Source organism: Mustela nivalis, assembly GCF_964662115.1.
Source record: "Mustela nivalis genome assembly, chromosome: 16".
Lineage (NCBI taxonomy): Eukaryota > Metazoa > Chordata > Mammalia > Carnivora > Mustelidae > Mustela > Mustela nivalis.
The window spans coordinates 6340701-6362289 of NC_139035.1; the positions used below are offsets into that span (position 1 = coordinate 6340701).

General features: G+C 40.2%; 1 protein-coding gene and 2 long non-coding RNA genes across 3 annotated transcripts in view; 2 read left to right on the plus strand and 1 right to left on the minus strand.

The window, feature by feature from the left end:
- Positions 1–4655, plus strand: part of LOC309849560 — a 46263-nt gene extending 41608 nt beyond the window's left edge. The window contains exon 3 of the long non-coding RNA XR_014303755.1: positions 4190–4655. This is a non-coding gene — a long non-coding RNA (uncharacterized lncRNA). The remainder of the gene's footprint in view (positions 1–4189) is intronic.
- Positions 4656–4803: 148 nt separating this feature from the next.
- RGS7 (regulator of G protein signaling 7) overlaps positions 4804–21589 on the minus strand; it is a gene marked incomplete at its 5' end in the record, with an annotated part of 299364 nt that continues 282578 nt past the window's right edge. The window contains one exon of the mRNA XM_082702198.1: positions 4804–5489. Coding sequence (XP_082558324.1) covers positions 5439–5489 — 51 coding nt within the window. The 3' untranslated portion in view covers positions 4804–5438. The remainder of the gene's footprint in view (positions 5490–21589) is intronic.
- On the plus strand, positions 5500–21584 carry LOC309849850. Its single transcript, XR_014303947.1, has 3 exons — positions 5500–15999; positions 18047–18110; positions 19823–21584. It is a non-coding gene; the product is annotated as an uncharacterized lncRNA (long non-coding RNA).

Here is a 21589-nt window from a genome sequence, read left to right on the forward strand (position 1 = left end):
AGGTGAATATAGAATTTTAAAATCAGTTTCACTCTGCTGACTTCTGACATCCCATATTTCCAGAAATAAATATAATGTCAACCAGACTTCAATTACTTTGCTTTCTGGCAAATTTTGCAGTATTTTTTTTCTATTCTCTTTATTAATATTATAAAGTGTCACTATGAAACTCCTGGTGTGTATTTATTAAAAATAATCATGCCTCCTCTTTTCTCATGTTTACATATTTTATTGCTTTAAACATTTAAAACTACTTCTTGAGACAATCTTCAGATTGATCTTGTCTATTTCCTTTGGTGTAAATTCTCCCATTCACTGTGCCATTCACAATGCTTATCCTTCTAAGCATTTTTTATGAGTGTAGTTTGCAAGCTCACATTCCACGCATTTCGCCCGCATTTGCTTTCATACAAAATCATAGTCTGTTTCATAGCTCCGGGCCACGGAACATTTTATGCTCAGGGGATGCTCCTGCGTGCGTGGTACATCTCCTGCCCTGTACACGCTGGTGACGTACACGCCCCTTCACATGTGCAGGAAGATACTGGACACCATGGCCATTGGAAATGGCTTAGTTTTCTAGTAACCTTGGGAGATGTGCAAAGCTTTCCGAGTCTCTGTTCATGGCAGAGGGTGGGTCTGTAGCCATGAGTGTGTGAGAAGTTCCGGCCACTCTCCCTGTACTTGCTGCTTGGATCGATGCCCAGCTCTCCAGCGCCAAGTGGCTTTAGTCTCTGACAATACCAAATATTCTCTTTGGCTATTATCTGGTAGGGAACTGTTTCCTTTCTCACTTTCATTATCAGCTGCGTTGTTAATTTTGAAAATGTGAAAATCATTCCCATTTGGGCTGAGTGGAGGTTTTAGAATGTGTTTACCTTCCTAAATATTAGATCTTAGCCTAGAAGAAGCTAGACTCTTCCCAGTCAATCTTATGCGAGAGCCACTAAGGTTTACTATGAAAAAGAAGCAGAAAGAGGGGCTTTTATGCCTGAACACTTGAAGAAGTTTGGGAAGGCCAAAGGCAGGAAGAAATTACGGAAAGGGGATGGAGACTGAGCACTGCACGTTGTAGTAGGTACCGTCATGTAGTCGGTTCCATTATGTCTTCATCCCCAGAACTGCCAGAGCCTACAACTAGAATAGGAACTCCTGTGTGGAGTGGACTTGTGTGCCTTACTGCTGTGTCACCCCCCAGAGTCCATTCAAATCCTGTGGCCGACGGGGAGCTCTTCTCGACCCACCTTCCATCTTGTGAAGCGACTTTCTGTAGGCTGTGTATTACAGCCTCACTTGCCAGATGGTCAGTTTTTATAAACTTGGCTGGGACTGGCAGAGAGCCCCCTCGCCAACACCCCAGCCTTGTATCATGGAACCAAGAGGTTCCAGAGTCTTTAAGACCTCCCATGACAAATCATTCGGTTTGCTTATACTTAATACCCACTGCCCCGTTTAGCTCACGAGACCACTGGAGATCTGGTGTCTGGGGAAGGAGAAGATCCTCTCCTTACACTTTGGGGCCAAAGGTCATCCCGTATTAAGAAAGAGTGAAGATTTCACCCCTGCTACCTTATCACCACCATCTGCCCCCCCCCCTTCTAACTCACATTGTCTTTGCTCCTGCAAGTTTCCATCATACATTCAGGTGAGGACGCAGCTGCTCTCTAACAAGCCCTATTCCTATTTTCCAGAGATGCAGTTTGCAGAATTCCTTTGTTCGGGGTGCGGTGTCCTTGACTTAGCCAAGTTTCACTTTCCGGTCACCGTTTTGGTACTGATGTGACAAACCCACCATCGCACTCCACTTCTCTCCAGGCCTTGGCCCTCTGGTATCCTGATTCACTGCTCGGCTTTGGCCTTCTGAACTTCAAACCAAATGATTCCGCTCAAGCTAAGAGTGGTGTTTGAACATGTCTTTTATCTTTTTATCTTTGAGAAAAATGACCTTTTGGAGGAAAATAAAGGGAGGAGATTAAGGTAGATAATATTTTTTGACTTATTATGTACCTAATTCTGGACTTGATAGTTTAGACACACTGTCTTCATCCTTCCAACCAGTACTGGAGTTAGATGTTGTTAACCTTTAAAAAGATAACAAACACACTCCATTGTATTTGATTTCCTAACAAGTTGAAATGATTGAGGTCTCATAACTTAATAAAGACATCAAGATTTATGAATCAGTTTATTAATCAAGAAGCACTCGTGTCTACCCAGCAACTGATGACCTTTGTAAAGATGAAGTTGCAGATGCGTTACATTTCAGCCGTAGGAAATTATGGAGGCGCGTATTACATGGAGCACTGGGTGTAGTGCATAAGCAATGACTGCTGGAACACTGAAAAGAAATAAAATAAAATGCAAAAAAAAAAAATTCTCCAGGTATTCAAGGACATACATAACAGTTTCTATCTTAAACTTAAAATTAAATAACGATGTCTTATGTTCGATATGTCATTTGGCATCTTTTTAAAGGTAAATTTCAAGTTCAAAATTCTAGATAAAAAGATACAAAAAATGGTTGTACACAACACAATATATAGGATATGTTTGTGTGAGACTGGATTTAGATCTCTCTCCATCCTTTACATTCACAAAATTCCTATCTGTTTTTTTTTTAATTTTAATTTTAATTTTTTTTAAAGATTTTATTTATTCATTTGACAGGCAGAGATTACAAGTAGGCAGAGAGAGAAGGAAGCAGGCTCCCCGCTGAGCAGAGAACCCGATGCGGGGCTCGATCCCAGGACCCTGGGATCATGACCTGAGCCGAAGGCAGCGGCTTTAACCCACTGAGCCACCCAGGCACCCCACTCTCTGTTTTCTTAAGATGGCTTAGAGATGGGTGGGTTACCTCCTGTTGAAGTTGTAGAGGGTGTTAGGATATGTGGAGAGATGTAATGGGCAACAGTGAAGTCACTGGCTGTTTCCGTGTGCTCTTTCAGGTCTGTAATAAAGAACACACAAATCCTATGTGGGGAGACCATCAGTGCATGTACCTGGATTAAATTTATGCTAGTAGCTAAGACTTGCTTTCCGCATAGACAAAAATTACTCACAAACCATCATACTCTATAAAGAGAAGTGAGCGCTCAGCCAGCAGAATGAGGGGGACCCGTGTGCGAGTCCTGAGCGGCGACTTCTACTCACACTTGTCATCGTGAAAAGGGAGCCCTTTGCCCGTTCATTCATTTTCCTGGCACCTGACAGGGGTAGAGTTGCTGACCATACTTCTGTCACTCTTACTCAAGCAGAAAATCCACTGTAAATCCACAGAAAAACCGTAAACATTGCAAAGGGAACAATCGGGCCAATGGAATTTAGAGGATGAATTAAGTAGTTTTGCAACTGAGTGTGGAAACTCCGGGTCCCCTCTTCAGTGGGTAGCTTTTTAAGTTGCGGTGAGGTAGAAAAAGGCTTCTTAAAAAACGATTTTATTCATTAGAAACTTGAGAGCGTTTTCTTCTGTGCCTTATGGATCACGTTGTTCCAGAATGGGGTGGGAGACGGTTGCCGTGTGCTTGTTTGAGCGAACTGCACAAACCCCAACATTCTTCTGTCTGTTTCTAAGATACACAATTTTGTATCCTGAGCCTCGTCTAAACTATGTTAAATGGAGTCATTAGGCTATTTAAAGGTTTTATGTCCTTGAACTCAAACTGACTCACAAGCTTACTAGGGGCTCCTGACGTGGGGATACTTGCCTGGGTGTTTCTCTTTTCTGTCCTCTTGCCATTCTTACATTTTTTATCTCTGTATAAATTTGTGATTTAGAAGTTTTTGCTGAAGGAATGACAATTTGTAAGAGATAGCCTCCAAAATAACCGGTCCTGTTTGTGCAGGGTTCAGTGTCTAATCATATTCTTCTCATGCGTCATTGCTGGCTTTCCAATAATGTTTCATTACGTATCGGTGAATCTGCCCAAGGCTGTCCTGAGTTAAGTGTTTCCAAGGGAGAACATCTATATGTCTAGATTTATGTGCATGAACTTTACATATTCCTTTTCAAAAGTCATAGGGCATATAATTAAATCTTCTTAAAATCTTAAAGTAATTACAGTGTTCTCATTATCGTCCATATATAAATTTCTCCTATCACGTCTTTCCCATTTTATGATGGTTCTACACACTGGCTCACAGACTCACAACTAACTTCTCACTGATGTGGGTATTTTTTTTTTTTTTTCAGAATTTAAATTGCAGAAATAATCTTATAGGACTCCTGTGAGGACGGAATGTGAGGATTTCGCAGGCAGGTACAGCCCGTACCACCGCGGCAGGTACTTACTGAAGATCACGAATTACCATTGTGTTCTCAAAAGAATTAGTAACCACCAAAGTGTTAAAAAAATCACTGATTTAGGGCACATCTAGAATTACACTTTAAAGAAGTTCCCGAGTGGGGAAGTCACACTCAAAACCCAATTCTCGTAGAAATATCCATTAGCAAAACCTAGAGATGCATCTTCATAATGAGGCTGAAAGGCCTGGGAAATAGCTCTGAACATGGGAAATCTGAACATGTGGAAGGCTCATTTGTGTTGCTCTTGATCGGGAGAGAAAGCCTTGGCCTGGTCCTGGGTTAGTTCCCGGACGAAACAGTCTCTGTCAGCTCCTGACTCCTGTGCCATCTAAGCTTGCTTTGAAGCCCTGAAATAAACACACCGGGTGATAGCTTCAGATTCCAAGTCTACATCTGTGGATGCTTTCTCAGTGTTTTTTTTTTTTTTTTTTGTAGTTGTTGTTGTTTTGCTTTGTTTTGGTTTTTGTCAGCATGCAGAAGTCAAAAGTTACAAGAACAACGAGATTCTGCATCTTTTAATGAAAGATAAAACAACAATATAAACATACACAAATTTACAGAGAAGGGATCAACTTTAATACATTTGGAGTAAAAGGTGTTTCTTATTTAAATATGGTATAAAAATAAATGCAAGAAACATTAACCGAGAATGTACAGACAACAGACAAAGACAGGAGCTTGTTTCTGACTGTGAACACTTGGTGAAATGAAACTTTCTTTGCTAATTTATTGTTTAATAAATGTGAAGCCATATGTATACTTATTGATATATGTTTTTTCTTTTACAATTCTTCCAGTGTTTGAGTGAATTTTCAGTGAACCGTGTGTCTAGCAGAAGCTTTAAGAGAAAGAGAAAGGGGGAAAAAAAGGTTTACTTCACTTGAACTTGTTAAAAAGGAAAAGACAGATCCAGCGTAGTACAAGGAGAAAGTAAGCAGACAACATTTTGAAATGGAGGCATCGAGATGGCAGAGTCACTTGAAATGGCAACGCCTTAATGTACACAAAGAGAGAACAATTCAGGTCCTTTGCTCATGCACCTTCTTGGTCTAACGTCCTCTGCTCCAGGTACTAACAAAGAGCTACAAAGTCTCTGCAGGGACTCCAGTCGTTTCCATGCTACACGGTGATCCTTTTAGTAAGACTGAACGAGGCTTGTTAACCTCTTTGATGTGAGAGATTTCCCCTGAGAAAAAAATATAAAACACAGGAAAAAAACCAGTATGATCACTGAAAACCTATGAGTAGCATTTGCTTAATGCCGCTGATTTTTGTGCACGGGTCAAAACAGAACCCTTTAGGTACATCTTAGCTCAAGTTTCCTCCCTCCACCAACACATCAAACAAAATGATCTGCCCCTCCCCCCACCATCCACTTCCTCCCCACTGCAAACAGACTGATGGGTTCACAGCACAGATTAGCAAATAATAAAACATGTCCATAAACATTTCATCAAGGCTTAGCAATGATGCAACATCTTGAAACAAACCTTAGTAAACTGCTCTGAAAGGTAGCAATGTGAATGCATTCTCGTTCAATTGCTGGAATTAGTGTCATGTTTTTAAATATCTACATATGCAGAGGATATGATTTAATTAAACAAAATTCACTATTAAAGGTGTAATTGGTAGAAACTCAACATTGAGTCTGTCCCCTGTCCTATATGGTAATGGAGAAAAAGATGCCAATTGTACATCTACAGATAATCTTTTGGCTCCCTACTTCAAACCAGACATCTCCCTATCTTTTTCCACCTTATTTCCTCCAACCTCAACCCCAACCCCAACCCCATAAACATCCCCTATATTCTGATTCCATATATTGTGTTAATACCTAGAGTACATAACTCACTTTTCTGAAAACTTGAAAGCCAACACTGTCCCTGTTAATACCTGTACTCGAGAAAGTTTTAAATTTCTATCAGAGCTGCAGGTTGTCAGCTGGTGCTTCCTGTTTCATCTCTTTTTATATATGTTCTAGTAATAAAAATAAGATGGTCCACTTATTTGAATGGAAAACTCCATTCTTTTTCAGAGTATAAAATAATGTAAAGTCAAAAGATTTTTTGAGAAAGACACGTTAGTAAGGAATTAGTCATAACAGCAGTCTTGATCTGCTACCTAATACGGGTCAGAGTTTGATGAGAGGCAGGGTTGTACTGGAGAGAATTATCGCTCATGGTCATACTTTGGGAAAAGAGCAATATGCTTAAGAAATGATCAATAATTTCAAAATCAAGCTTTCTTTACCCTCTTTACAGTGGCGGACAAGGGCCTTGTGGCTGACGTGGAGCACAGCAGTGGGAAATCAAGCGCCTTTTCTTTTAATTGGGGAAAAGGGTTCAAAACTTAGCATCTAGCAACTAAGAGTAGAAGATGCCTTCCCACTGGCTCTGCTTTAGTCACTTTTGGGAAGGAAAAAAAGAAAAGAAAAGGAGTTCATTACGAGACTCCCGACTTTCCGTTGTCTGTGGGCCTTACGAACGAGGTGTGTTTGGCTCCTTCTTGCTGCCCCTTCTGTGCTTTTGCGCATCCGTGACATGGGGATAATCACAGAACCTACCGAAAAGCTTTTTCTGAAGAACAAGGAAACTAAATTGCTTAGAACTGTTCCTGGGACATTCTATGTACTAAGTTCATGATGGCTCTTGTTATATAGTTAATTACTGTTTTTATCGTTAAATGCTTTCTCATTAGGACACTGACACCCGCAGTCTGTTCTGACTCTAAAAGGGCATAAAGTTGCTAATGAATTGGAATCTAAAATTATGCTGCTTTTCCATCCCAAACCTGGGCCATAGATTGCCTAAATAATGTTGGAATCTAAAAGCTACCTTTCTGTACTTGGAGACCACACGATCGCTTACATTTACTACTGTATTCATTTCTTGTGCTATTAATATGTGTGTACATGAGTTTATATATATTTGTTCTGAGGCTGAATAATTTGTTTTTAAAACGGGCTGTTTGTAATGCCGTATGTGGGATGGAGAAAATGCCGTATTGCTTGAGGCACAAGAGTGAGTGTTTATAGGGCAGAGGAGGGAAAGATGCTAAGGTAAATTATTACTTTTATAACTACAGATTAGTGTGATTTGTTTAAAACTACGGGGAAGAATGAAAGTCACATTGGAATAGAAAGTCATTTGAAACTCTCTGTAATCATTTTTTATTTGGACTGTGAAAATTACTGTCAACTTTGTAAATTTAACAAATATATTAATATGGCTCTCTTTCTACAGACTTTTGAAACATCCTTGAAGCTATTAGGACTTGGCCTGGTAGGAGTTTCATTAAAAAGGAGGTGAGGTACAAGGTTAGCTTGACAGGCTGTTCATAGAGTACTCATTCATAGAAAATAGTAGAAGAACACAGGCTCATAGTCAACCTGGAGATTTGTGATCATAGGAAAACAGATGAGCAGAAATGGGAAACAGTCACACGATGAAACACTTGGTGTGATATAGTCTTACCAAATATGTAATAAGGATATTTGTTGTGTGTATTGAAGCAAATTTGGGTACAACTAACAGTTTAAAAAAAAAAAAAAAGGGTTCCATGCCCCAGTCTGGGATCAAAGTAAAGCTTTGTGCCCAAAGTAAAGCTCAGGTGCCCAAAGAGTCACGTGAATTTGAAGATCTAGATGACTGGGATCTACCTGTAAAGCCTCTGAAAATCCCGCCTTATTCACAAACTGGAAGAAAACCGGCACTATTCTAGTGCACAGGGAAATATGGTTGCTCACTCTATTGGAAAATCTTAAAAAGAACATTGATCTTTTCTTGTAGGCAGGAAAGGATGTATTTACACACCTCCTCTCCTATAAATCCTTTTCAGTGCAGTTCCTCAGAGGCTGTATTAAATCGGGCAATTAACTTTTCATAATTTTCCCAAGTTGATGAATCTGAGAAACCTGTACAGTTCAGTTTTAAAATCTTAATTCCGGAAACCTGCTTACAACTGAATTCTGTACAAGTAATATTTATTTTTAGCCAAATCCCGATGCATGTGTTAGGTCATTTATACCCTTTCTTGTCAGATTCTAAAAAAAAAAAGGACTGCAGTGGAGACAGCAATCCATGGAGAAAGACAAAGACAGGAACCCGAAACAAAACAAGAGTTCAGTATCCTATGAGGTTGTGTAATAGTTAATAGGCAAAAAGCTTAAAAAAAAAAAAAAGTATATAATCCATTTCAGGTCAAAAATATTTTGCTGGTGTCTAAGTGAAAACGGAGAGTACCTACCTAGTCTACAATATAGTTGTCACATAAAATCATATAAACAGGCAGTTTTCCAGTCCCTCACAGTAACACCTCACCTCTCACCTCCCTCTCACATGCTCCAGAGATGCTGTCGTAGTGAGGAAAATACCCGCCTCCTCTCCCCGCCAAAAGGTCAGAATGAGCCTCCTTAGTGTTTGTTCTTAGCTCTTCTGAGGTACCTGTTCAGATTCTACCCTCTTTTCAAAGATGACCTTCTTATCCAAGTTCTTTCTAGAGCCTTCTCACTGCCCCCTAAACTCCTCTGGGAAGTCCCTCTCCAGACTGTCTTGCCCTTAGAATCAGAACTAGCCCATTTACAAGCCCTCTGACTCATCAAATCAGCTGGCTTGGCCAAGCAATCAAGAGTTGCTAAACAACATGAACATTACAGAATCCCCCGGGACATACTGCACTCCTTGCATGAGTTGAGCTCCTGGGCTGATACTGTATTCTTAAAAACAAGCGTCTAGAAACTAAGGGAATGAGACTCAAATGTCTTGGGTTAACTTTTGACTTAACAGAGGAGATTCATAGTGGAGTGAGATGGGGGACACGGCGCACCCTGGAGACTGACTGACTGACTGACAGGACCTGGGCCTGGGCCTGTTTAACGCCTACACTGGAGAGCTCTTCCCTGCTTGACATGAAGCCACTTCTCCTGGGTAGACTGGCACGTGAGTTTACTGGACATTGAAGAATTCTAACAAAATATGGAGAGTGTCTGTTCCTACAAAGTTAAAGATCAGCTCAAATCGCTGGGAAGAAGGACGGACGGACGGAGGGACAGAAGGGCGGACGGACTCCGTAGCCGGTTGGGAGCCGGCGCACACAGTGTGGAGGACTCAGAAAAGCCTCTGTTATTATGTACTGAAAAGAGAGGGCTTATGAACCTATTTACATTTATGTACTTATTACTAGCTACCTGTTTGGATTGAGAAAGAGTAATTAAAGCCAAATACCTTATTTCCTCAGTTTAAAATTTTCCTAAAATAGTGTATAGCCATTAGAAAAATGAGGAAACCAGAAAAATATAAAGGATAAATGTTCCTTAATATAGTTATTTACATACTAATATCTCATCACCTTTTTATAAAAATGTTTTAATTTTTTTACAAAACTGAAATTATACTATGCATAGTATTGGTTTATTATAAGTAACAAAGTGATTATATTTTGATTAATCAAGTTATATGTTTTTTTCTAAAATAATGTTTTGTTCAAGTTCACTGCATTAGTGGGTAAGGAGATCAATTTAGATAGATGCTACCAACACTACGAAAAAAACCAAATACTACAGACTAGCTTGGAATATATCAAAGTGCATCACACATAATGAATGGAATGTACTGTTTCTGAAATGTTACTTTAGTTACACACCCATATAAACACACAGTTTATATAGTAATACAATATATATACACACACAAACACATATGCGTTACTATGTCAAATGTGGTTGGCAATAAAAAAAAGATGAAAACCACTTCTCAAAAATCTAAGTTTTAATAGCTGCATAAAACTCCATCAGGTAGATCTACCTTAATGTATTTAAGAAACTAATAATGTATAATTGTTGTACATTAAGGTTGTGTTTTATATTTGGTAGTTACATGAGGCAGTGGATATTTTTGTATGCATGTAGGTTTTCTTAGTAATTCAACTGCTAATAATTTAATCCTGATTGAAAATGTAGGAAGAATTATGAAACCTTTGACACATTCTGTAAAGTTTTGTTCAAAGATACTGTTTAGCAATTCATATTCCTGTTAACAGTGTAGGAAGTCACTGATTCCCTTACCCCTTTTCTCACACTAGGTATTATATTAAAATTAACCTATTTGGAGGGAAAGTTATTTTGTGGCTTTTTAAATTATACTTGGCTATTAATGAAGATAGATTTTCTGTTAATTCTCTCATGTATTTATATCGTTTTAAAACTGTTCAAATGCTTTGTTCATTTTTCTAAAGGCATATTGTTCTTCTGATTCTTCTGTATTGTTCTTCCGCAGGTAAACTAGGTTAGATCTTTGCCACGTACCTGCTCATGGGTGTTCCAGACTGAGGACAGGGGCTGCTCTAGCAAAGGTTTGGGGAGTGAGACGTGTAGCGGTCGTTCATGGTACTTCTGTGGCTGAGATAGAGAAGGGTGAGGTTCCTAACTAACCAGACTGTCTCCAAGATGTGCAGTTACTGGAGTAGTAGAAATCCATCTTCCTCTCTGTTTTTGTTTTGAAAATTTTATTTGAGAGCGAGCGAGTGAGCGAGAGCGCACAAGCAGCGGGGAGAGGGAGAGATCGGGCTCCCTCCGGAGCTGGGCACGGCCCGATCCCAGGACCCTGGGGTCCTAACCTGGGCCAAAGGCAGCCGCTTCACCGAGTGACCCAGGCGCCTCTCCAAACCATTCTTAAGTGCGTGCGGAGGCTTAACAGACTGAGCTGTGTTCTTGATGGCATTTTAATCAGTTATTCTCACCATTAAACTGATGAAGTTCTGGTAAGATGTATGTATAATGAAAATTTGTTAATCGTGGTTAAAAGGTTGGGTAACAAAGAAATGCTCTAAAAACTTATTTAAAGTTATAACTCACAAGACAGAGTTTACTGAAAAGAAGGCTAACCAAACTTAGATTAAAGAACCAAACTTAGATTAAAATAAACAAGCCAGAATTCTAGCAGCAAAAGATTGAGGAGATCTCATCTGAAGTCATGAAAAAAAAAGTGTTTTTTTTTTGTTGTTTTGTTTTGTTTTTGCAGTTTAAGCCCCAAATGACTATATTTTAAAAATTAATTTTTAAATTCCAGTATAATTCAGTGTTATATTAATCTCATGTGTACAGTAGAATGATTCAATAATTCTATACATTCCTCAGAGCTCATGGTGACTAAGAAGACCCTGAATCCCCTTCACCTACATCACCCCCCCATCTCCCCTCTCCCAACCACCAGTTTATTGTCTATATTTAAGAGTCTGGGTTGGTTTTTGTTTTTGTCTCTTTTCTTTTTTTTCCTTCTAATAAGGGGAGCATTTATGTGTCCAGGTTCTATTAAGCAAGGAAATACAACCATGATGTAGTTCCTTCCTTCAAAGGGTTTATAGTTTCATTTTAAATTTATTTCATTTTTGAAATTTAAATTCAGTTAATTAACATGCAGTGTGTTATTTGTTTCAGAGGGAGAGTACGGTGATTCCTGAGTCTCGTATAGTCCCCAGCGCTCATCATGTCACATGCCCTCCCGGGTCCATCACCCCGCTGCCCCGTCAGACTGGACACAGTTGCCGAGAGCTGGGGTGGGGAAGCTCGTGCAGTTTTCAGGCTGGTCTGTAAAAGTTACATGACCTGTTCTTTCTTCCTGTTTCCATTCCTACTGGAAGACGGTATTCCCAGTCTCTGCTGGGAGGGCTGCGTCTCGAGTATCGTGTTCAGTTACGTTCTGGAGGACTCTGCCGGCGGACCGGAGCAGACGGAGGAGGTAAGCAGCTAAGATGACCGGGAGACGGGGGATTATTCAATACACGTTCCTGAGGCAGGTCTCACTCAGCTTTAATTTGGTAGCAATTTTTAAGGCATCTTCTCTTTAAAGCATGAATGCGGTCGCCCACTACCACGAATTATGCAGTTGGGGAAATCGCAGGGGACATCGCAGGGGTCAGCACATCTGCAGTGCAATGGATAAGCCTCGCCCTGGGAAAACCACCTTCGTGATCATGGTATCTCCCCTTCCAGGTAATTAAGCTTAGTGTTCATAGAAGTGTCTTTTTTATTTTCATAGTCAAATTTCAGCAGCTAATATATTTAAATAAATTTTGTAATTAATATCAATTCAGTTACGATAAACTGAACATGGGAACAAACACAGTTGACCCTTAACCATGTAATTCAACTGCTGGTTGCAAAACGATGTGGGTGCAACTGGACAGTAGCCTCTCAGCTGGGACATTCGATGTGCCCTTGGCCTCTATCAATGGGGAGGGGAAAGCATCATTTAGGGCAGTGGTTTCAGAGTGTGGTCTCAAAGCCAGTAGGAACAGTATCACTTAAGAATTAGTTAAAAATGAAAATTCTTAGATCCCACCAGAAAACTACTATTCAGACCTCGTGAGTGTGAGGTCTAGAAATCTGTCTTCCCAGGTGTTCCTGCTACAGACAAATGTGAGAACCACTGATCTCTGATGAGGAGAAGTCGGGTCGGAATACTTCTCTGTAGGTCACAGTTCTTCAGCATTATTGTTCTGATGTATTTGTAACAAATGCAAATGTGAGGGGAGCAAGAGAAGTGAGAGGGAGAGAGAAAATGACTGACTCCGTTTATCTGGGATGAAGCCATGGAATCTGTGTTTTCTAAGTCCCTGGTGATGTTGAGATATGGGGTATGGGGAGTTGAACCACACAGAAAAATACTGAATTAGAGATTTTAACTAAAAGAAGGAAAAAGAACACTTGAAGAGTGGATGTAATCACATCTTCAAGTAATTCAATAGCTGTCTAGATCTAGATCAATGTCTGTTTTATTCTGTCTGGTTCTGAGATAGAACTAGGGTCAGTATATGAAGGTTACAGAAAAGTAGATTTTTGAAAATAAGAAATGAATTTCTACCACAATGAAGTGGAGACAAACCTTAGAATATTCAGAAGGTCATTTTCTAGGTTGTGTTTATACTAATGAAGTTGCGTTACAGTGACACCTCTATGGACTTAGTGAGGTCCTTGATGGACATAAATGTCCCTCCTAATGAAGCCGGTCATCTTCTTCATAGAAACCTCCATCATGGTAGGATTATGAACTAAGAGAAGGGACGTTTTGATTTTATATCTGTACAGCTATTTGGAATTTACCTCAGGGAGAACTTTGTGCATTTTTTTCTGGTTGAGTTCTGTAGGCTTTGTGGCTTGAGATGACAGATATGTTCATAGATATCCGTGTTAAAAAAATTCCTAGAGCATCTTAGGTAAATATAAACTGGTCACTGGGTTTCCCCACCATAGATCTCACTGGTAAACCCTCAAGGATGAACCATTTTCTCCTTTCTCGTACGGACCTGCAACTCCTCTCATTTATCATTTTGTCATTGGCAAATATGGCTGTTCATCTTGTTTTACTGAAACTTTTTGTGGTGACAGCTTAGAAAGCAATTTCAGGTTCCCTGCAGCATGATGTAGATTGATTGGTGTGAAATATAGCCTATTTCTTTTGGACAACATAGCTTTATTTTCCCCTAGTAGCATCATTAGTTCCTAAACTGCCACTGAACTTCTGTAAGCTGTGGACTGTAGAGTAGTTTTTGGTCCGGGAGCATCCAGTGCAACCCCGAAGGTTTCTCAGGAATGTTTTGAGGCTGCTGAGTAGAAAGGCGCCCGTGGGAAACTTCCCTGTTGCTAGTACATATGCCAAGGACAGAAGTTGAACAGCATTTCCCGAAGTCCTGTTTTAATGTACTGGAGGCCTTGGTTTGCACCAGTGGTTATAAGGTGCCAGCTTCCTGGGTAGCTGGAAACCACCTGGGAGGTGCTAGGTAACAAGTTTATAACCCAGTACTACTTCTGTATCTAAGCACTATTGGATTCTTTTATCCAACAACAACAATACAGTTCTTAAACGCCTACTACGGGCCAGATACTTTGCTCCTTATCTTAGAATACAAGCATAATAGCCATAGCCATTCTGACATAGCCACTACTGTAAGGAAGATGACAGTTCATCACAGATGTTAACAGAAGTAACTCCTTTTGGGACGCCATTAACATGTGCACCTAAATTGGCTCATTCTTGGAAGAGTTAACTATTCAGTGAACAGAACTAACTCCCTACAAGCTTCCCACTAGCTTACTTCATGAAAATCACACAGTTTCTCTTAAAGCAGATCAGAGTAGGCAGGGGAAAGGTGAGGTCCAAGCAAGGGACCTGCTTACTGCCTAGTGGGGGCAACAAGCTCTGCAAGTGGACAAAGATAGAACCAGAAAGAATCCTGAGGACCCGACAAATGCAGGAGGCATTTATGGAAGGCAAGGACTTCCGTGAGGTCTCCAGGTAGAGGAGCAGAGTACAAAAGAAAGTAATCAAGGAGACACCTTGCATCCTGGATCCACACACTGAGCCATTTTCATCTCTGCAGAAGATCGGGGTATAGAGCGGGTGAGGAAAACTGGAGATAGGAGAACATGTTGGCAGGATCAACATTCATACAGCTGCTGTATGAATCCACACTTGATGATAACAAGAACTTGGCCAGTAAAATAGAAGAAATATAGGTGGAAGAGTAGAACTTCTAGCACCAGTAAATCTACATTTATGCTAGAACATTTTTGGACCAAGTTTGCTGGAAGAGTTAATAGTAGAAAAGAAAACTTCAAACTGTCACAGTTAGAAATTTTAAGAGTTACAGGGCAAGTTGGTAGCTCAGTTGGTTAAGCATCTAACTTTGGCTCAGGTCATGATCTTGAGGAAATGTCTCTTCATGTCTTCTGCCCATTTCTTACCTGGATTATTTATTTTTGGGGTATTGAGTTTGGTAAGTTCTTTATAGATTTTGGATCCTACCCTATGACCCAGCAATTGCACTAGGAAATATTTACCCAAAGGATACAAAAATAAGAAAAGAGCCCAGATAGTGACAGGTGATTGGATAAAGATGATGGACTATTAGGCAGTCATCAAAAAGAATGGAGTCTTGCCCTTTGCAACAACATGGATGGAGCTAGAGTGTGTTATGCTGAGTGAAGTAAGTCAGAGGAAGACAACAACCATACGGTTTCATTCATATGTGGAATTTAAGAAACAAAACAGATGAACATAGGGGAAGGCAAAATGAAGAGAGGGAAACAAACTGTAAGAGACTCTTAACTCTAGAGAACAGTTGATGGAGGAGAGGTGGGTGGGGGAGGGCCAGATGGGTGTTGGGTATTAAGCACAGGGATTAAGGATGGGCACTGGGTGTTCTATGTAAGTGATGAATCACTAAATTCTACTTCTGAAACCAATATTAGACTGCACATTAACTAGAATTTAAGTAAAATCTTGAAAAAATTTATATTAAAAAAATAGATGTCACTGAAAACATTTTAAAAGAACTAAGTATTTTTATCTTTCACACTTTAACTCCAAGCAAGTTGTAGGATTTATATTTACAATTGTTCTTATCTATATGCATACTAACTAATTATAGAGTTAAATAAAGATTTCATCCCAAAAGATTAATTTCAGAGTCAGCTCAGTGCTTTTGCTAAAATTCCCTCACAGAGTTTCCACAACTCCTGGAAATCTGTGGCCATCTCCAGAGCACAACTTCCAAACGCAATGCACTAGCACACCAGGGCAGTGGAGACCAGACACCGAGATGGTCAAGATCATCTTTCCTGTTGATTCTTTTACGGGCTCTGCCGACACTGCGCTTCACTGAGAAAGAGTGAACTTTTCCCCCAAGAGAGGTTATATCAGGTGAGTGCCTGGGAGTTCAGCATGAACACTCTCTGTTTCCCATTTCTCCTTCTCCAGCTCAGAGCCAGGCTGATTTAATTTCCCCTTCACACACACTAAGGCGAGGAGGCGAGAGGTGCAGTTGGCATGTTGGTTTATGAATGTTGGTTGAAGCCGTGGATTCTCGATTCTCCTCCCGTTTTTCCTTTTATTTTTGGTCTGTTCTCCTTGGGGTTTTGTGTGGCAGACAGAGATCATGAGAGCAGTGGTTAGAGAAATGGTGTCAGATTTGGTGATGGTGATGGAGGAAGAAAACAGAATTAGTGCAGCACATGAGCTTTGTCAAAGAGAAGGACATCAACTCAATAACATTCAAAGCCAGGAGACAACGTAGTAAACCTTGAAAGACTTTGCTCTTAAGGCCTTATCAAATGGCAAGGAAAACAAAGTAATAAAAAAGTAGATCACAGGAAATGAGATGTCTTGAGACAACAGGGCAAGGTGAAGATGTCTTTTGGGGTATGGGTTATTCTGCTCCCATCAGTGTTGGGCATAATGAAGGGAAAATGAGTCGTCAATAGAATAATGGATATAAGTCAGAAAACTTTGTTTCCAGTCCTGGTTCTAGTTCTCAGCAGCTGGGCGATGGTGGTAAAGTGAACTCCCCTCCCTGCTCATTTGCTCATCTGTGAAAGGCTGGTGACACCTGCTTAGTCATCTCCCAAGACTGTCATGTACGTAAAATAGCAACAACAAAACGAAACAAGCAGAAAGGAATGACTGTCTTTGGAACACAAAAAAATGCCTGTTTATTAGAATTATTCTCTAAGGCGCTGACAAGAGCTGATTAGTCTCAGTGACCGACAGAAGTTTCGTGGCATTGGGAAGAACTGTCTAGCGAAGTATTTTTGATTCTCCTGTGAAACAAAACAGGGGCGCCATTTTTATAAGCCAGGTTATGAAAATGACCGCCCTGGAACAGGGACATAAACTTGTACAAGTAGACACTAAGTGGAAAGGGACTCAGAGGCAGAGGGGGGAGGACTTATCTATCTTCTGCCAATCGGAAGAGTATTAAGGAACAAGGTGATCAATGGAGAAAGAATGAATTCAGGAACAAAATAAATTCTGGGTCAGTGTCAGCTCCTTTAATAGCTCTGTGATTCTGGGCAAAATATGCACCTTCTCTGACTCTCATTTTCTCACCTATAAAATGCAGGTACTAGTAGGAGTGTAGTCATATCTAATTTGCGGGGTTGGATGATGTTGACACAAAGTCCCTAGTGCAGAGCCAAGGAAGAGGAGCGCTTGTCATCTCCCTTTGCCCAGTTCCTTTCGCAGTCGATGTACTTGTTCATAGTTTCCCTATTCCATTTCTTTCTTGAATAGTCTGTCCTGTAGCCTCCCTGTATGTACCAGACTAACCAGCACCTAGGACTCCTTTAAAATGATTATCGAAACTCCATATTCCCTTCATTACGTCTTCCTGGTCAAAATAAAATTGCTTATTCTTCATCTTGTGATAGAATCACTTTATTGGCCCTGTAAAGACATCCTGTTCAGGGGCGCCTGGGTGGCTCAGTGGGTTAAGCCGCTGCCTTCAGCTCAGGTCATGATCTCAGGGTCCTGGGATCGAGTCCCGCGTTGGGCTCTCTGCTCAGCGGGGAGCCTGCTTCCCTCTCTCTCTCTCTCTGCCTGCCTCTCCATCTATTTGTAATTTCTCTCTGTCAAATTAATAAATAAAATCTTTAAAAAAAAAAGATATCCTGTTCAGTTTATTGTGTAAATACTTAAGATGTCTCACATACCTGCTGACCCTAAAAGAAATCATAAACATGGAACAACAGAACCAAAGGAAAATAAGAAATGAGAATAGAAAGACTTAAAAGGAACTTGGAAAAGAAACTACCATCCCAAGATTTAATGTTGTATAATACATTCTCACTTTTATATACAGACAGTTTCCAGGATGGAGACTTAGTTCTCAAGACTAATAAATATAATTGTATGCTTTTGAGGAAACCGGAGAGCCTTTCTAATTTTCTTATTCCATTTTTTTTTTTTTAAGAGCATGAAAGAAACAAGATAGTCAATGAAAAATACTACTTTTTGGTTTTCCTGGATGGGAAAAGGTAACCCTGAACAGTCGTGTCTGAAGATTGTAACGTTTTAGTACAATGAATGTCCCTCAGCTTCCGCTTCGGCAGTGATTCCGGCCTTCTCTCGCCTTCTTAAAAGGACAGGAGCCTTTCTCATCCTAATGAAGTCCTGTATGTCCCGTTACATGTAACTTCCTTTGGGAATTCTGACATTTCCTGTGGGTGCCCGGATCTCACTCCAGCACCAAGCAGAAATAGTTTCTCTTTCTTGTGTGTGTCACAACATCTTATTTATATCATCGGCTCCAGAGCAATTAAGGTCTCTACCCTCTACCTACTCCTGAGACACAGCACATGTCTGGGATGTAGCGGTCATTTCCTGTGTGAATTTGGACCGAAGGCAGGAGATGGTTGAGCCTGTCTTCCCCTTAATTCCTACTTAAAGCTTGCAGCGTGGGACAGCGTGGGACTATTTTAAGGGTCGGGGATGGTGTTGGAGGAGAGATCCCCATCTTGCTCCTTCCCTTCCTCTTCCTTATGTTGTTATTATTTTTAATTAGAGCACAGAAATTTCCGTTCTAATCTTTAGAAAAAAATTCTGTCAGCATTGTGTTAGAAAAGGATGAATTTGGAATGATTCTTAAACATCGCACAGAGCACTGTGCAGCGGCCTATGTCTACTTTCTCCAGCAAAATCTTGAGGCTTTTTAAAAATACTGTCTTTATCTTCCCATGTGACTTAGGAGGCAGTTTAGGAAAATTTGATTTGAAAGGTCAGAGATCCCAATAGAGCCAGCCAAAATTTTGTGAAGTTTATAGAGTGATTAATTCCTGGAGCCCTTCCTTTTCCAGCCCTTTAATTGGTGCAATCACATTGAATGTTCAAAGTATATACTGCTTTGTAAAGTCTTTCAAATACCCTGTGCCCAGTCCCAACGGGCAATTCATCAATAGAACTTGATGAACATTCCCCACCACAAAGGTCCTGGAAGGAAACTAAGAACAAAAACAGCATCTTTGTTGAATCCAATTTGCTTACATTTCAACACACATAACTCCACTTAACTGGCCATCACAGCAAAAGCCACAACACACACACGCACAGCAGCATGGAGCTAACCACACAACTCAACAGACAGTGCAGACGAACTTGAGTATAAACCAAGAGTTTTCTACCTCTTTTCATAACAGGTTAGTGCTGGCCCTCAGTGTTGGTGTACAGTTTTTATGGCATGGGAAAATAGGGATGTTTCTGCCCTATAAAAATAAATGTGTTGAAGGCTTTAGTTTGAGCTTACACAATGTCAGAAAGTTCCAAAGGCACTGGCACAATACAAAAAAAAAATAAAATAAGTCCCACAAACAAATATATCACCAAAATATCACCAAAACACATGGCAAATGCTAAGAAAACAGTGGCAGGAAAACTGCTGGTTTCCTGGATGATTTAGGCAACAGTTTTCCACACCTTCCTGAACCATAAAGCATGCTGGTGGGTCGTTGGTGAGGTGCATCTTGTCACCGACCACCATTTGTACCAACTCATTAGGTCATTTTCTCCCTGCACAAGTAGAAAGCACAGAACTCTCATTGTTCTTCACCTTCTAAGCTTTAGGAGGGGCTAAGAGAGCACGTAGAAATGCATGCACTGTCTTTAAGAAAGGGATGCATGGAATAAAAATACAAAAAAGGTAACAATTTCTTCATTTTATATGTCATAATATGCACTTCTTTCCAAACCTCAGTTTGATACATGTGGGCTTTTCACGGATGACAGCTCTACTCCAGAAGGAGCTGGGACAGAAAGATAAGCAGGAAGAAGCACAAAGCTCTGAATCTGCATAAAGACAATACTTGACTTGTTACATCAAAAGATGCGGGTGAGAGATGGGGTCAGAAACTGGGAAACTTTCTGAATTGGACAATAATTTGCAATTCCTCAAAAAGATAAAACTTACCACATTCTGTGCAAATTTCTCAAAAGATGTTCTGCGATCCATTGAGTGTTCCGACTTACATGAGTTGGAGGGGATGGGGCAGAGGGAAATAGGGAACATAAATAAAAAGAAAGCAAAGAAAACAGCAGAAAAAGGATGATGAAATGAGGCAACAGCAAATCCATGTTCTAAATCAAGGGACCAGGAAGGTAGGAGAGCTGCCGAGGAAGGACCCTCGACACAGGTCACAGGCTCGGTTTTTGTTCGTACTTTGAACACCAAAGCTCTTCCTGTCCAAACAAAATGGTATGGTTTCAAGCAAAATAAAATGAAACTAAATGAAGTAGATATGTGAAGGTTTTACACTGACATGAGTAAATCCTACATATTTGAAAATCTAGTGAAATATTCTCCAAATTCCCTCTTAATTTTCTGTCAGGACTAGATTTCTGTCGATTACATGGATTCTGCAGAGCACTGCTGTCCAACAGAACTTTCTGAAGAGATGGGAATTTCATTCTATGTTGTCCAGTATTCAGAAGCCTTAATCGGGGACATTGAGCACTTGAAATATGGCTAGAATTTTATGTACTTGTAATAAAACTTAAATGTTAACAACCCCATGTGGCTAGTGGCAGCTGTACTGGACACCTGCAAAGACAGGGTATCTGCTTCTAGCTGTGAAGGCCATGGACTTTGAAGACTCCCGTTAGCCCAGATGACAGTCATAAATCACACAAAATTACAATTCAATCTCAAAATTTCAAGAAGTTATGGATTATTTTAACATTAAAAAATAGTGATTTTTATATTCAGATTTTCCATATCCTTCTTTATTGTTTATACTGGTTATAAACATTAGCTCAATAATGAGGTCTGTTGCAGCTCTTCCAAAATGTGCTTGGCTACCTTCTTACGTGTGTAAAATTTATCCTAGGGAAACTAAGTAACCCAGGATAAATAACAAAATATTCTGGAGCAAACATTACTATATTCTGACAACTATCATTGAAAAATAGGAGTCTAGGGGCACCTGGGTGGTTCAGTGGGTTAAGCCACTGCCTTCGCCTCAGGTCATGATCCCAGGCTCCTGGGCAGGGAGCCTGCTTCTCTCTCTGCCTCTGCCTGCTTATGCATGTGTGTGCTCGCTCAGTCTCTCTCTGACATAAATAAAATCTGAAAAATATGAGTCTATATTTAGTCATGGGGTATGTGGCCAAGAACACACGAGCTTACTGGAAAGAGAAAACCCTCAAGTTTTTGACCTAATGATGTTCTTTCCTTTCCATTAATGGAATTTTTATTTCCTTAAACTAGACATACAGTAGACTAACATGAAACATGGAAACTTCTAAAAAACGTAAAGCATGAACATCTGCAGAAACAAACAAAACAAAATAAGCCATCAACAAACAAAAAAACCCACCTTAAATGGCCCTTATAAAATGCGAAGGTTTGGGGAAGGTCTTAGAGTATGTTCACTTACCATTTGTCCAATACCCTGGGCTCAGCAGAAGGAATTACTCCACACAATTACAACTGAGAACCAGATCGAGAAAGGTCACAAAGAACCAA